Source organism: Phascolarctos cinereus, unplaced genomic scaffold, assembly GCF_003287225.1.
Source record: "Phascolarctos cinereus isolate Bilbo 61053 unplaced genomic scaffold, phaCin_HiC Scaffold_726;HRSCAF=1367, whole genome shotgun sequence".
NCBI classification, from domain to species: Eukaryota; Metazoa; Chordata; class Mammalia; order Diprotodontia; family Phascolarctidae; genus Phascolarctos; species Phascolarctos cinereus.
This window is the reverse complement of record NW_027556098.1, coordinates 216,929,877-216,946,702: the sequence shown is the minus strand read 5'-3', so window position 1 is coordinate 216,946,702 and position 16,826 is coordinate 216,929,877. Positions and strand designations below refer to the sequence as shown.

The window sequence follows — 16,826 nt, the reverse complement described above, 5'->3', positions numbered from 1 at the left end:
TATTCCGTTTTGGTTTTGAAACAGAGTACTTTAGAAGCTTGCGTCCCTACTCTAGGTAATTGGTTGGAGTTACTGAAGTGTTATCTTTCCTCAGTTCCTAAATTAGCCTCTTCAAAAGGTATTCCTATAGCATATTACTTACTGAGACTGCCATAGGAAGCATTTTTTAAATTATTATTGTTATTTTAAGCATTAGTTAAAAGTATCTCAAAGACTGCCATGCTGGAATTAGATGCCGTTTAAAAGGTAACCTGTTCTTTAAATAATCAGATTTAAAGTTAAAATAATTAATGAATATAAATCTAGTATTTGAAAATGGATTGGTAAAACATAATTGTTTTCTAATTTGGTATCCTAATTTAGTATTATTTAAATCTAGTGTGGAGTCCTCACTTTATCCAGAAGGACTGCCTCTTTTATAAAAATCAACTAGACATGAACATACTATAAATAATACTTTTGTAACCAGATCCAAGCTTTTCCTGATGATTGCAGAAAAATCATATTAAAAGAGACATTTTTACAATGTGTCCTTTAAAATTACATGTTATCTCAGTTGAGTTTGTCAACTTCTGTGAATTAGTACCAGGCTGATTTTTATGGGTGATAAGTTGTTTTCTGCTCTAACACTTGATACTTTTGAAATGCAGAATAACTGAGAATTAAAAACATGTGATAGTGCTTCCCTTGAAATGTTTTTAATGTAAATGAATGGTTTAGATGGTAATAGGCCACCCCTCTCTAGAAGAGGACTTCCTTCGATTTTATAGCTGTTCAAAAAGAATTTTAAAACACCCATTGGAAAGTTCATTGAACCTCTCCCTTAAAAAATACTTGTTGACCAAGAGAAAAATCACATTTACAAGGCTAAAATCAACTTAATTAAGGGTCATTAATAGAGGTGCACATAAAAAGCCCCACTGCTTAGTGGGTGAAATGGGAGTATTTCATTATGGAGTATAGCCTGTGTGAACAGATAACAATTAAAACCGACCTAGACTAAAAGGCTAATAAATATAGGGCACATTGTGTGCAGCAAAATTAGTCACTTAAAATGTACCCCAGCCTCCAACATACTTGAATTCTGTAATTCTACCTTTGGGGCTGAATCTGTTCAAGGAGGGAAAAGAAATGCAGCCTTCAGTAGATTATGTTATTACTGTATATGGGAACATTTAAAGCCATGCTAAAGATTTACATTGTAAATACAAATTTAAGACAGGAAAAATATGCCACAAGATCCAGGATACATACAGTAATTTTGAGAGGTGCTCAGACTGCACAGTGTGATTCTCCATGGAACGAAAGAAGCACTTGACTATAATTTTCAGTGTTCAGCACAAACTATGTGCTGATACAATTTTTGTGACACTGAAAATAATTCTTATTATTACAGTTGATAGCAGTAAGTATTCTAGGATTCATAACAAATAACATATAGATTTGCTACCTAAAAAAAGCCTGTACAGAGTTTTTGTTAAATAATCAACACTATACATTCTCACTGTGATGATCTGTTTCAAGACCAGTAGTGATAATACAAAACATCTCCTTCTTGAGCTCCAGGCTCTCCTGATGTTTCTGATTCCTTCCCATTGGAGTCTTATGTATGTGTGTATGTGTGTATATATATGTAAATATTTGCATATGTGTATGTGTATGTAGTATATGTGTATATATGTATGTGTGTGTATATATACTATATATAGATATAGATATATGTGTATATATACCAGCTTGGTAAAACTGCCTCTTTCTGTAATTAACACCACCATATAACTCGTGCCCCCCCACCCTACCCTCCAGATAGCTTAACAAAAGGAAGATGAGCTGTGGATTGTAGTTGAACAATAGTGAATAGAACACTGGAACACAGTGAAGGGGGGAAGTATGGCCTGATGGGAACAGGCCAGGTTGTTCCTGTCTCTGATGATTGATGAGGTGGTTGCATCAAATTAGTTGTGAATGCAGCAACTTAAGAGTTAGTTGAAAAAAGGTATTAAAAATACTGTTTTGACTGGGAGTGGTAAGGGAGAGAGGAGGGGGAAAAGAAATGTATACAAAGTGTTAAAATATTTTTCTGGAAATTATGATATACAATTTTTTTTTCCTTTCTGGCTATCTGTTAAAATGGAACATGGAGATTTTTGTTTTGTCTTGTGGGTTTGAGAAAAATCTTGTTATGCAGTTTATATTTGATAAAACAGATTTTTTTCTTTCTTTCTTTTTTTTTTAGTCAGGTTTACTACAGCCTTTATCTTGGAATGGCATATGGTTGGTTTAAGTACATTCTTCGTTTCACCTGTGAAAGGACTAGCTTTTTTTTTTCCCTCCTAGTTTGTAATGAATAGTTAGTGGAATAACAACACAGTACGGTACCTTATTATCCTGTTATCTTGTGACAACATTTATAGTGTGTCTTTTATGGGATAGAGGTAAAAGATTTCATTCCAAATAAAGAAGTATCCTGTGAATGTGGAATAGTTGATAAGATAACTTGGCACATGTATAGCCATGATTGTTAACAGATTGAATGTTTTTGGTTGTGTTTTAGAGTTTAGAATCAGATATTTAGAATTCTAGTATACAGTCAACTCCGTTTGTATCTGCATCTAACCTTTCATCAGTCTTTTCTGTGGCAAGTCAGGTACAATGGCAACATTCATTTTATCCTCACAGAGAATATCTAAAAGATATCTATGCTCCCATCTCAATGAGAGAGGCATAGTGGAAAGAGTAGCCTTGGACCAGTAACCTTACTGAACCTGTGTCTTTCTCTTTAAAATGGGAATAATAAAACTTTTACTGTGTAGTTCCCCCAGGTTGTTATAGGACTCTAAGGAGACGGTGAATATAAAGTGCTTTGAAAACCTTAAAACTCTATGTGAATGTACGCTGTTATTATTGTAGCTAATAACAATATAACCCCAGAGAGGTTAAGTGATTTGCCTCAGGTCATACATACAGCTATTGTCTGATCTGGGATTTGAACCCAGGCTTTCCAAGGTCCAAATCCTCCCTACCCACCCCACTGGGTCATGCTTTCTCTCAAAGATGTGCAAGTCAACCCTAGTTGGTCTCATGCCTAGATGTAATGTTTCAGGGTACAGAAAAAAATATTCCCCTTTTGTGACTCTGTACTGCAGCTGGGTGAAACTGGTAGATGGCCACCTTGTAAGAGGCTTGGCTGCTTTGACCTAGGCTTCATCACCATTCACAATTCCCTAGCCCTCAAGAGGAGTTAGTAAGAGATTTTAGGATTCCTCCAATTCTATCTCCTAATTTACAAATGAGGAAATTGTGTCGTGGAGAGTTTATATGGCAGAGTCAAAACTATTCCCAGATCACTAGTCCAGTATTTCATGTTGTCACTGTGGAAGCCCTGATAACTATTGGTCCCCTTGAATGCTTTTGGAGGTTGGGATGAGATTCGTAAGTGAGTCTCATGGAACATGTCATCTGAATTCTTTTTATTTAAAAAAAAAGTGTCATCTGAATTCTTATTGTTATCCTTAGCATTTACTTATTTACTTTTTCTCTTGTTAAAATTTAAAAAACTCACCCCCCCCAAAAAAAACCCCAACCTATCACAAAACAAAACAACTCATTCCTTGAAAGACCCATTATTTGTCTTTGACAATACATTGCACCGAGTTGACTTTGGGTTGAAGCACTTGCTTTAAAAAAAAATGAATATGAAATATCAAAGGAGATAGAGTATTAGCCTCAGATTCTGGAAGAACTCAGTTCATCTCCTAGTTCTGACCTAGAGTGGCTGTGGAAAGGTACCTAACCTCTCAGTGTACAAGGCACCTCTCAGAGACTAAGTGCATGAACAATTGTCTGTCTCCATTGATAGAGGGAATTTCCAAAATAGGAGTTTCCTCTGAACAGCAATAAAATTATTAGCTTGGCCCCTAAAAAGAAAATTTTTTTAAATTCTAAAAGAAAGAAAATGGATATAACACAAAATCAGACAATTCAAAAATACTTCTATTAGAACGGACCTTTGAGAGATTATGCCTGACTACTAATGATTCTAGAACAATTTCTAGTTTCCACATCTTTAAAATGGTGCTAGTAATGCTGGAATTAGCTATCTCAAATCATTGTTATAAAGTAAGAGATTTTTAAATCTTAAAACAGTTTATGAGCATGGGTTATTAATTTCTATCAGTGACTGATTTTGGTCAGCCTGATAATGAAGTACATTTCCTTCCTTTGTTGAGGGGTGAGGGACTATGGGATCAGAATGTTGCATATGTTGTCAGGGTCTGTTGGTCAATTGGTTTTGCTTGTTTTTATGTGTTATGAAGGAGGGTTCAGTAAGTGTGGGAGAAGACATTGGCAAATGACTTGTGGTGTGTGTGTGTAGAGGGGGGGAATGAAAGCTATCAGTAAATCTTTAACAAAAAAAAAAAGGAAGAATTTCCTACTAGTGTAGTGATGAGCCAGACTGCCAAGAAATAATTCTCTTAAATAGGGCCTAATCCAGTATGGGCTCATACTACATGTATGAGTTAATTAGACAGGAATTCTGTCTCCCAGTAGAAATGAATGCTGTGATTTGTTATTGCTTGATTTTGTGATATCTCCCCCTCCACCAAAAAGGTTTCATAGTATATTCACTGTTTTACAAAATAAGATAACATATGTCAAGATCTTTATAAACTTTAAAGCATTATATAAATGTTAGCTGTTATTATCAACATCATCACAGATTTAAAATTATGTCCTCAAAGGTATAGCGACTACATATGATCCAGATGTTATTCCTGTCCTTTCACAGCATCATTATGAAGGGTGTTAACTATATATGTGTGTGTGTGGTTTTTTTAAATTTAAAGTTAATTTAAATTCATTTTATTTTGATAACTCCCTGAAAATTTCCTGACACCTAGCCAAGAATGGGAACATCTTCAGTGGCCCTGCTATTCCTGCTATAAACTATTAATTCAGAATATTCCAATAGGAATATTCCAGATAATCCCAGGGACATGAGAGTAAATCAGAAGAGAGCCATCCTTGTAAGAGATGAGGGCTAAACAACTGGACTTCATAGAATCAAGTCAGCCATGAATTATGCTTGGCAGCTGATTGTCAGGCAGTGAATATGTTACAAATCACCTTTGGGTGTGACTTAGGTGTTTGTTGTTGAGTGACCAATACTTAGTCTTGTCCATGTAGTTTAGTTACCTAAAGTCTGATACTAATGAGGCCTATGTCAGGGGTTGGATTCTAGACAGCTGTTTTTATTCAGTGAACTTTGCAGAGAAGAAAATCTTTCTTACAGACTTATATGAACTGATGCAGAAGGAAGTAAGCAGAACCAAGAAAACAATTTACACAATGATTACCACAGTGTAAATGAAAGAAAAAGCAAAATGAGCACCGTCATTATAATAACCAAAGGTGGATTGTGTGCTGTCAGATGAGGCTGACGTATCGTGTTGTCTCTTTTTAAAAAAATCTTTGGTATGAAGGAAGGCTTGCTGGGTAAGGGGGAACAGGGAAAGAGCTATATTAAGAAATAAATATGATATAAATTAGTCAATCAGCAAATGTTTATTAAGCATCTGTTATGGGTCAGGCACTATACTAGGCACTGAGGATAAAAATACAAAAGTAAGACAGTTCCTGCCCTGAAGGAGCTCATATTCTCTGGGGAGATTGCAGCATGTTCCCAAATAGTAAATAGAAGGATATATCTATATCTATATCTATATCTATATCTATATCTATATCTATATCTATATCTATCTATCTATAATTATTTGTGGGAAACACTAACAACATGAAAATCAGGAAAGGATTCTTAAAGGGGAGCTGAGACTTGAAGGGAGGGTTCCAAGGAGGAAAGCTGAAGGACAGCATTGCAGGCGTGGGGAAATGCCTGGTGAGGGATGGAATACAGTGTGCCAGGAAGAGCAGGTAGGACAGTTTGGCATAGGTGAGGAAAAGTAATATTTAATCAGCCTGGAAATATAGGCAAGCAAAAGGCATACAAAAATTAAACTTAAAAAAAAACCACAAATAAAAACCCAACAACTTCCGTTTGATAGCTACAGATTGGATCCTTTACCAGAGCCAGGCATCTCACAGATGTGTTTCTGATCACAAGGTATGACAATGTGAAGGGCTTAATCTAAGCCTATCAGCCTTTTGGAAAAAAAAAAAACAATTCCGTAAGAAAAGTACTTTGTATTTAAGAATGGCAACAGGGATAATCACTAGGTAGACTTTTAAGGTTTGTAAAGCAGTTTCTTCATAGCAATCCTGTAAGGTAGGTAGTATAATCCTTTCCCCCTTTTTGACAGACAAGGAAACAGATTTATAAAGCTTAGTCACACATCTAGGAAGTGTGGGAGCTAGAATTTTAATCCCAACTTCTGACACCAGATCTGGTATTTTCCATTGTACTATACTGCCTTCTATGTAGAAATTTTAATTTTGCCAAGTATCTTCATGTTTTTGTCTCATTTTATGCTGATAATAATCCTGTGAGATATTTTTAAAAAGGCAGCATGGATTAATGGTGAGCATGCTCAACTCAGAGTAAAGACCTGGGCTTAGATTCCTCTTCTTCTCCTTATTAGCTATGTGACCATGAGCAAATAACTTAACCTCACTGTGCCTTAGTTTCTGTAAAATGGGTATGTTCATAATGATGATGATATCCACCTCACAGGGTTGTTCAAGTCTCAAATGAAGTGGTGTACATAAAGAGTTTTGCAAACTTTAAAGTGCTGTATAAATATCAGTTCTTATTATTATACCTAATTCACAGATGAAGAAACAGAAGCACAAGATACATAAAATAGTCTGCCCAAGATCACAAACTTAGTGAAGGAAATAGGATTAGTATTTTCTTACACATTCTTTCTTTTTTTTTTACTTAATTTTAAAAAATTATCAAACATTTATTTTTTCCCCCTCTTAGCTCCCCTCAGCACTAAAAGAAGAAGAAGAAGAAGAAGAAGAAGAAGAAGAAGAAGAAGAAGAAGAAGACAAAACTTATAACTAATAAGCACAGTCGAGCAAATTAAATTCCCATATTGGTCAAAATGCAAAAATGTGTGTCTCATTCTACATAATAGTCAATCATGTCTTTCTCAGGAAGGAGATAGCATTCTTCTCATCAATCCTCTGGCATCATCATTGATGATTGCCTTAGCCAAAGTTCTTAAGTCTTTCAAAATTGCTTTTATAATATTGATGTTAAAGCGTAAATTGTTCTCCTGGGTCTGCTTACTTCACTGTGTATCAGTTTGTTCAAGTCTTCCTGGGTTTCTCTGAAATTGTCTCTTTCTAGCAACACAATGGTATTCCATTACATTTATATACCGTAATTTGTTTGGCTCTTCTGCAGTTGATGGGCACCCTCTTAATCTTCAGTTCTTTGCCACAATGAAAAAAGATGCTGTAAATATTTTTTTATATATTGGACTTTTTCCTTTTTCTTTGATCCTTTTGTTGTATTGGCCTAGGAGTATCACTGGAACAATACTATGTTCTTTCCACTCTGCTACTCTGCTCCTCATTAGTATGGTCAGTTTGGTATATGGAAGGCACATTTTAAAAAATACTTTAATAAGGTTCCTGATGCTTTCACGTGTTTTAAGTCTTTCGGAATAACTGACATGTATATGCATTTTAAAGTTTACAAAGCATTTTATATACTTTATCTAGGCTTTTTTGACTCAGAACAACCAAGTGAGGTAGGTGCTAAAAGTATCTCCTTTCTACTGGTGAGGAAACTGAGTCCCAGTGAGGTTAAGGTAAGGGACCTACCCTTGGTCCACAACTAGTTAGTGTTGGAGGCAGGATTACAACACAGGTCTTCCTGGTGCCATGTCCAGCACTCTGCTACCACCATGTTGCCTTTCTACTGCTACTGTTTTGTTTGGTCTTAACAACTCTTTTGAAATCCTAGTTAAAGCTAAAGCCAGTCAGCAAAAAACCAGGCCTTATTTTCCAGATGAAAGTACTTGAAAGAGTTCCATGAAGAAGACTGACTTACTGGCTAGCTGAGTTGGCATGAATAACGTCCTTTTCAAATCCAATTAGAGACTTTATTTCTGAGGTCATTTTATGAGAGGACACTGTGCTCAATCCCTGTCACAGTTACCATCCAAAACTAAGTGGTTTGTCTGGTCTCTTGGATCTCCCAACAGCACAGGCCGAGGAGTCACTTCTGGACCTGTTAATGCCATCTCTGTTTTGTTCTCATTACCCTTTTGTGTGAGGCCCTGAATTTTTGCCATGTCTCTTATTCTTTATCTGATTCAAACATTTGCCACTGTGTTTCATTGTAATGACCCACTGTATACAACTTAACACATAGTAATCTGATCAAGGTCAGGGGGTCCTGCTGACAGTTGGTCTGTGTAACTTGGAAGAAAATCAGTCTGAGTGTGAAATAATCCAAACAGAGACCTGAGTCAAGGGTCCTCTTGGTTCTGTCTTTACCAGATATAGCCCACAGAATCTTCTGACAGCTCTGATACATAGCAAGATGGTTGCAGATATTTGTATTTCATTATAGAAGGATTGCTTTTTATTGCCAAACATTAAATAAAACCCAACTACTAGCTAATAAATATACTACAATAGTATACAAAGTAATGAATCCCATGGGCCAAAACTTAATGTGCTATCTGCTTTCCTTCTCTATCTGGAGAATTTGTCCTTTGGAATCAATTAAATATGGAAGAATTTTTAAATGTTATGCAACATTTTTTTGGCCATAGCAATGCATGTGTTGCTTTTCTTTGTTTTTAAATAGACTTTTTTTCCCCCCTCAAAGGTCATGTGACTGGTTGTCCTAGAGTTTTCTGTTCACCTGTCAATCCTGTCTACTTACACAAGCAGACAAGCAATCAGCAAAGGAAGTATTTCTTTTTCCAAAGACAAAAATGCACATCTCATAGGATAGTTTTGCCTGCTGCAGTCTCTTCAGCTCATCCAGTTCCTCAGGTACTGTGAAGCCTGTTCTCTGCTACTTTTTGTGTCCTAGAAAGGTTGGCTGCACAAAAGATCGAGTACATTGATTTGTTCTCTGGATTGTGAGGACATGTATATCATATGTCTGTTACGTGCTTTGTGATTTGACATAGAAACACTAGTGTTAGAACTTCTAACAGTCTTTTCCAGGCAAAGGATTGAATCTGTTCATTAAGACTCTAAGCCAATAACTCCTCCACAGCATTTGAATTTGCATTCCTAGCTTGAACAAAGCACATATCGTGTTTGTTAGAGCAAAGATTTGAGTTCTGGGTTGGGGACACCTCAAAAAAGCAGATTAAAATTGACACACGATATGTTTTTCCTAAACCTTACTTTCACAGTTCCATTGTTATTGCTGCTGCTTTAAAATAATTTCTTTAGAATAAATAAAACAGAATATCAGGCCTCCGAGTGTCCTTGAGATTTTTGGGGATGAAATCCTTACAAAAGGCTATTGGTCCATTTTTCAAAATTCAGTGTAAAAAAGACATAGGAGTCATGAGGGAAGAATCAGAAAAGCTAAAAAGAAGGAGACTTCATCACAAAGGCAGCTCTTTTCTTTTTTCTTTCTTCTGCTATTTTTCCCCTTACAGTAAACCAATGACAAGGGTATTGTATTTCCTAAGTTAAAAATACTGTCTTGTTGATAAAGTTTGCTAACACTGAATAGACCAACAAAGCTATTCCCTTTCCAGGGCAAAGTACTTTAATGTCATAGAGAATAGGGATTTAGCACTTGATATTAGCCATGATGGAGTAAGAATTTAACTTGTTGGTTAGAAAAGGAAAACCTATAAAAGTGGCAACACATTGTTTTAGCATTGCCTCAATAGTAACCATTGCCTATGCTCTTGCTTGTAGCTCTGACTTCAGCAGATTGCCCAACAGAACTGGGTCATGGTCATAAATTCTTTTAGGGAGACTTGTTGTAGTCTCAGAAGAGCAAACATTTATTTATCCACAGTAAAGTAGTGACAAATCAGAGCTGTGAGTTGGTGGTTGAAGCAGAATGCTCTTGGAGGTACTTGCTATTAAGAGAAAATAGAGAACTAATATTAAGAACTTTTGAGGTCACTAAGAATTGAATCGTGTTTTTCATAGAGAGGAGGAGACATTAACCTCAATGCCATTAAGTATTTACCCTGATATTTCAACTGAATAGTGTTGTCTTCCTCAGCTTCCTGTCCTAAACTGTGTAGTATTACTGTATACTGTATATAAGTATTAAATCATACTTATGTAGCAATTTCTGTAAATAGTTTGTAAAGTGCTAAGGAATCCTTTGGGACTGAAAGAAACTCTGTGTGTAAAATATTATTATTTATTTTATGAAGCCTGCCCAAGAACTTGTGATAACTAATGTAGAATTTTCTAAGAAAGAGATTGTAGACTTTTTAAAAATGATAAAAGTAATAGAAATATTACAGGTAATTTTGATTTAAGGGATCTGTTTCTGTCTATTCCTTCCCTTATTCTTTACATGAAAATGATTGCAAAGTATAAGAAAAGGGTAACTTTCAGTGAACTTGATATCTTTTAAGATATATCCATTCAGAAATGATATTGTCAAGTTGCTACCTTTTGTACAAATTTTACATTTATGTTAAATTGATGAAAGTGCTCTTTTTTAACCATTTGGCTGTTTTGAAGTTTAGTGGCATTTTTCACCAATGATGATGATATGTTTCCCATGGTGGCAGGAGAAAGAAAATGAAACTGTTTGTTTTGACCAGAAGTCTACTATAGTCTAACTTGGATCTTAGCACCATGAGGTTAACAGAATATGTGAAGTCAATCCTAACAGGCAATGTTAAGTTCACAAGGGCAGTAGAAGAAATACTGAAGCAGCCTTGAGGGTTTGTTCTGCGGGCTTAGGGAGGTCGGTGTTTCAACAGGAAGGGCAGAGTGCCATGAAGCAGAAGGCTGTATCTGAGAAAATGATCCCATTGTCATGCTCAGTGTTCTGATCTTCATTTTCAATCCTTTTTCTTCAAGCACATAAAGAAGCCAGACTATGTGACGACAGGCATTGTACCAGACTGGGGAGACAGCATAGAAGTTAAGAAGGAAGATCAGATTCAGGGCCTTCGTCAGGCTTGTCAATTGGCCCGTCATGTCCTCCTTCTAGCTGGAAAGAGTTTAAAGGTAGTAGCTTCATGAGAATTTAGATGGACTGTCTATTTATGGAGACTTTTCCTTTAAAAAAAATTATCCTTCAGACTCTTATTCAATGTACATCCAGTTTGTTAGCTTTTGGTGGGGGAAGGGAGGAAGAATGTTACATTGGTTCTGGGTGTTTATTCAGAAGATAATTTTTGATCTGTATGAAATTTACTGGATGATCATAAGTATCTAAGATTTAAAAAAAAGTTCTAGAGCTGCTTTTCCCTAAATAAGACTTAAAAGATGGATCAAAAACATAGACTGTTTTGACTTTGAAACTCTCTCCATTTGCCGTCAGTTTACACTTGTTACTTATTTCTGTTCTTCCTGTCATTTTTGTGCTGTCTCATTTTTTGTCTCCTTTTTCCTTAATATTTGCTTTTCTCTGGAAGATTAATTATAATAGCTCATAGTTATATAATTCATTACAGTTAGCAAAACATTTTGTATACATTATATTATTTGATCTTTGCAACAACCTAATAAAATTGTTATTCAGTTGTGTCCAATTCTTTGTGACCCCGTTTGGGATTTTCTTGGCAGAGATCCTGGAGTGCTTTGCCATTTCCTTCTCCAGCTTATTTTAAAGATGAAGAACATGAGGCAAACTGAATTAAGTGACTTGCCCAGGGTATATAGCTAGTAAGTATCTGAGGCCAGATTTGAATTCAGGTCTTCCTGGCTCCAGGCCCAGCACCACTCTATGCACTATGGTACTGCCTAGCTGCCCCTAGACAGTACTAGTAATGTCCTTATTTCCCAGATGAGGAAACTAAGGCACAGAGACATGAAGTGACTAGCCTAGCCATACATCAAATGTCAGAAATGGGTCTTTAACCTGGGTCTTCTGACTCACCTCTCTCACACTCCCTCTCTGTTCTGCTGTTAGCTGGAGCACCTAAAGCTCTGGCTACCATCACAGTAGCTGTGTAGTTTTGCACCTTTTAACCTTTGCAATGGCTCCCACCATCCTTTAGTGGTCTTTCAAATAGCAGGATTCTTCAGCGGTTATCTGGAATATCTTGTGGTTCTGCAGAAATTGTTGCGGAGTTTAGACAGAGAGACTTGCATGTGAAGTTATATTAGTTAGCAACTCCTTCCATGCAGGTAAGAACTCTTAGTGTGAGTAATTGGGTGAAAGCACAATCCTTAGCCATAGAAGAAACAATTGTAGCAGTAGTAGATCATTTACAACAAAGAACATGACTTTTCTTATCCCAACTTTCTTTGTGCTGTGAGTTGGGGCAGGGTTTTCCTTCCCTACTCATTAGAGAATTCTCATGTACTCACAAAATTGTAACTTTGAAGGGTTCTGGAGCAATTAAGTGCCTTCCAGTGGGGGGAAGGGGAACTAAACCATTTGGGAAATGGGGAAATAAAAATATATCAAAAGCTGAACCCCTCATTCAGTAAGGTATTTATTGAACTCTCACAGGGGGCTTGATACTATATAATTCTACCAAATGCTTATTGTGCAAAATATGGATAAATAAGGATACTAGATGCTTCCCCACAGTTACAGAAAACTGACAGGCAAGAATAAAATTATGTCCTGGAAACCAGATATGGATTTTTTTAAATCACCCAATAAAACAAACAGAATTTTTCAATGATGTCAAAGACTGTTGTTAGAAGTTGGAAGTCTACAATCTTCACACAATTTCCATCAAACCCAATTTAATGTTTTGTCCAGATTAAGGGATACAAGGTTGACCTAGTTCTCTAACTTTATCATACAAATTAAGCCCTTGATTTCCAACATTAATGGCAACCCTAGAATTCTGACCAGTGGTGAAAATGGGAGAGAGACATTGCCTAAGAGCGAATTTCTGGGACCAATAGGGTACAATAACATGTATTATTTAATTGCATATAGAGAATTTCCATGATCCTTCAAATTAAAAAAAAATTCTATTTCATAATAGGTGCTAACAGTATCATATACTCACTTAAGCAGTAAGGTACAAAATTTATACCACTATTAAAACTCATGTGAGCCATTAAAATATTGTAGTTATGGTTTTTGGCAACAAACTAGTGCAAAGCAAATGTTATTGCATTTTTTCTCCCACAATCATATTTGTTAAATAAAAGAAATATCTTCAACTGTCTCAGCATATCTTTAAATAAAAATTTAATGTTTTAGGTTGACATGACAACTGAAGAGATAGACTCTCTTGTTCATCAGGAAATAATCCGTCACAACGCCTATCCTTCACCTCTAGGCTATGGAGGGTTTCCAAAATCCGTTTGTACCTCTGTAAACAACGTGCTGTGTCATGGTATTCCTGACAGGTATTCATTTCTTAATAACACATTGTTCCCCTGCTCACTAAAACCTGAAACCAAGATCTACAGCTCATGTTGAAAGACACTGGTTTAATTGAAACCCACCTGCAAGCTTCCGTAGTTCCATGTGGTAAAGCACTGATTATGAAATCGTATTGCTTCTAATTTGACAGAACCACATCTTAAGGTCTCTTGAAGAAGCATGTAGTTTTAAGAAGGGAGGAAGAGGGGATGGTGGATTTGTACATTAGCTATTTCTTTAAATCATTTTAGGTTTTAATGATGATAATGATAAGATCTGAACTATGCAAATATTGGCTGTCATCCCTTGTTTTGGCTGCATGCAAAGAAATACCAGGCCACCAATAAGTAGGGTCTTTTGATGAGCGGTGGAAGGTTTTCACACAATGACAATAAGTTTGAATTAGATGTTTCTTGTAAAAATCCATGTGATTATACTTGTTCTTTTTAAGTAGCAAGACCTGAAGATTAGATATAGTTATTCCATTTACTCCCTCCTCCACTCCAAATTATCTTTGTGTCTCATTGGTTTTTGTGATGGTAGTCATTAGGTGTTTATTTTTATACTTATTTTATTGAGGCCTGTCTATCACCATTATTTTTTTTTCTGTTTATGTTTCAGTCGACCTCTTCAGGATGGAGATATTATCAACATTGATGTCACGGTGAGTAAATCATATAAAAAATAGTCTTTGATCAACTTCAGAATTGCTGGTAGCAACAGGAAGAAGAGTAGATTGAAAATATGGAATGCACAGATGGACGTGGTGTTTACTTCTAAACCCAGGAGCAAGCAGCTGGTTTCCTTTTTTGTTTTTAACTCTGTGTTTATTCCAACAAGACCCAGGCCTGACTTGAATTTAGGGCTGGAATCAGATGCACTGAGATCAATGTTGGCCTAAGTGAAATGTCAACCCAATCCTGCTATGTGTCATGTTTTTGAGAAGGTGTAATTGTTATTGATCCACTGTGTAGTTAATGCAGAGCGCCGCAGTACTGGGCAGCTGCTGAAGATAGATATGTATGAGATGAGCTAACATGAAGAAAGCCAGCATTTTTCCTTCACTCTGCCAAGATTGATCTTCCTCTTCCTGCTGATTTTGAGTGGGGCCTGTCATTATCTTACTCTGTCATTAGAGGCTACATTGGCCTGTGTATGTCAGTCTATTTGGACAGCAACTCTTGTGCTAGCAGTGTTCCCTACATTTATTAAAATCTCCGAAGGTAGTGTTGTGTTCCATTTCTGGTATAAAGAGCCTTGGACTGTGTCTAAGCTCACAAGCAGAGAGCAGTTATCCCCATGAACTTAAGTTTTCACCAAATGGTTAATAGTGGTACTTCTAAATAACAAGGTGAAATCATCCAACATAGGAACTCCAATTACAGAAATACAAAGCTTTTATCATTCTCTTAGCCTTTCACTATTCTCAGAGTTGGATTTATTTATCTGTGCTGTAGCAGTTCACTTTGCTCAAAAGGTAATTCATTTTGAAGGGGTCTTCAGCTTTTTTGTTGCCTTAAGTATATAATATACATTAGAGTCTTAATAGATCATAAACATCAGTTGGTAATTCTGTGAGGAAGCTAGCACATACATTTTCATTTTATGAGGAAATACTATGAATATAGTTATATTCTGTCCATACACACAAAACCATTTTGGGGGGGGGATTAGTTAATTCAGGCACACAACTGGTACCTTACTCTTTGTTTGACTGAATTAAATCAGTTGTTTTGAAAATAGCCAGTTGTTTGAATTAAGTTAGCCTCCCTCCCCTCTCAGGAATATCACTTTGTGTGTAGGCATAGCCAGTAAGTCTTTTGTAGTAGATATCTTAGTTTTGAGATTGATACCATTTTTCATTATTTTACTCATTCTGAGTTTGAGCCTCTTTCAAAGTCTTTGTATCCTGTTTAGAATACTTGAAGATTCTGTTTCTTCCCAATTCCGAACTGTTTTTTTAAAGGTATTTTGTAAATTATGCTTTAAATAAAACCTTTTTCCTAGTAGGCTCTTTCTTCAGCTGTCACCTGCTTTGCAATTATTAATTTGTTTAATCATGCCAAAGAAACCTTGACTATTTTGAGTAATGTCATCTTTAGTGTCTCTTCTTTAGACAGAGAAAGAGTATTCTCCTTTTTGGATGTTTACTCAGAATTTTTAGTACTTCTGACATCTAGTTGTCTTCAGGTTCACGAAACTCATTTAACAAAGTTAGTACTTTCAAGTGTCCAAGAATCCAGAGAAATCTGATACTTGTTTGGAGGGCTACATTCTCTGATTCTATACATTTTTCATAGGAAATAGACTTATGATTTACTCCTTATGTCTAAGAAGAAAACAGGTTTTCCTCACTTCTTTTAATTGAACTTTTAAAATTTAAAAAAATCCAAATTCAGAGCAAAAAACTATGATATTTTGTATATGGAAGCTATGATTAGAGACTTAGTATAGTTATTGTAGAGTCTAAAATACTGTTATTATTTTTACATGTTGACTCTTTAAAATGATCCTGTTTAGGACTACTGGAGAAGAATATTTTACACTAAATGAAAATTACATGATCATTTTAAAACTGTTTTGTTGCATACATTACTACGTGATGCTTTGTAAAAGTTCCCATATTCTTAGAAGCCATTTCATTTAGCTCATCTAATCTTTACGTTGTCAAAAAATGAGTTATAAAATCAAAGTCTTGCCCTTTTTTATGTTGTTACTGTTCTAAAAAATTTTACTTTTTAATAATAATTATTCACTTTTCCATAGCACTTTTGGTTTATAAAGTCTTTTCCCTTTAATGACCCTGTGACAAGGGAAGTATATTTTTTAAATGAGGTCCAGAGAAGTTTAATGACTTGCTCAAGGTTACTCAGCTTATGAGCATCAGAGCTAAGTCATGAATCCAGGTCCTGTGCTTCTAAGTTCTTTGTTTATTCTGCTATACCAGAGTATCCTCTTTGTCAAATTATATGATGGATATGAAAATACTTTGAAAAGTATAAAGTAATAATATACAGATGCAGTGTGGAATAGAGCATTAAATTAGCAGTTGGGAACCTGAGTTCTCTTCTGGTTCTGCCACTATTTGCTGTGTTATATAATCTATACCTCAATTTCCCGATCTGTAAAATGGGATCATAATCGTTTACTGCATCACTAGATATTTGAAAACACCCTGTTGAGTACTGTGAGAAACTATACACACTTGAAGTCTTATTATTAGTGCAGACTTCACATAACTAGAAAGGTCAAGCTCATGGAACTAACACATTCCTCATTTTACTTTTGCAAGGAGACCCATGATACACAGTTAATATCAAGAATTTATTCCAGAGTACAGCCTCCA

The 16,826-nt window shown here is 35.8% G+C and overlaps 1 protein-coding gene across 5 annotated transcripts in view; it reads left to right on the top strand.

Moving 5' to 3' along the window:
* Positions 1-16,826, top strand: part of METAP1D (methionyl aminopeptidase type 1D, mitochondrial) — an 89,099-nt gene that overhangs the window by 59,474 nt on the left and 12,799 nt on the right. For 4 of the 5 annotated variants that reach the window (XR_002325439.2, XM_078146971.1, XM_020990965.2 and 1 more), the window contains 4 exons: positions 8,807-8,976; positions 11,002-11,151; positions 13,316-13,464; positions 14,102-14,144. Coding sequence is in view for 4 of the 5 variants with exons in the window: in XM_078146971.1 (XP_078003097.1) it covers positions 8,807-8,976; positions 11,002-11,151; positions 13,316-13,464; positions 14,102-14,144 (512 nt within the window). In the remaining variant the exon portion in view is untranslated. The remainder of the gene's footprint in view (positions 1-8,806; positions 8,977-11,001; positions 11,152-13,315; positions 13,465-14,101; positions 14,145-16,826) is intronic. The other variant, XM_020990969.2, reaches the window with a different exon arrangement.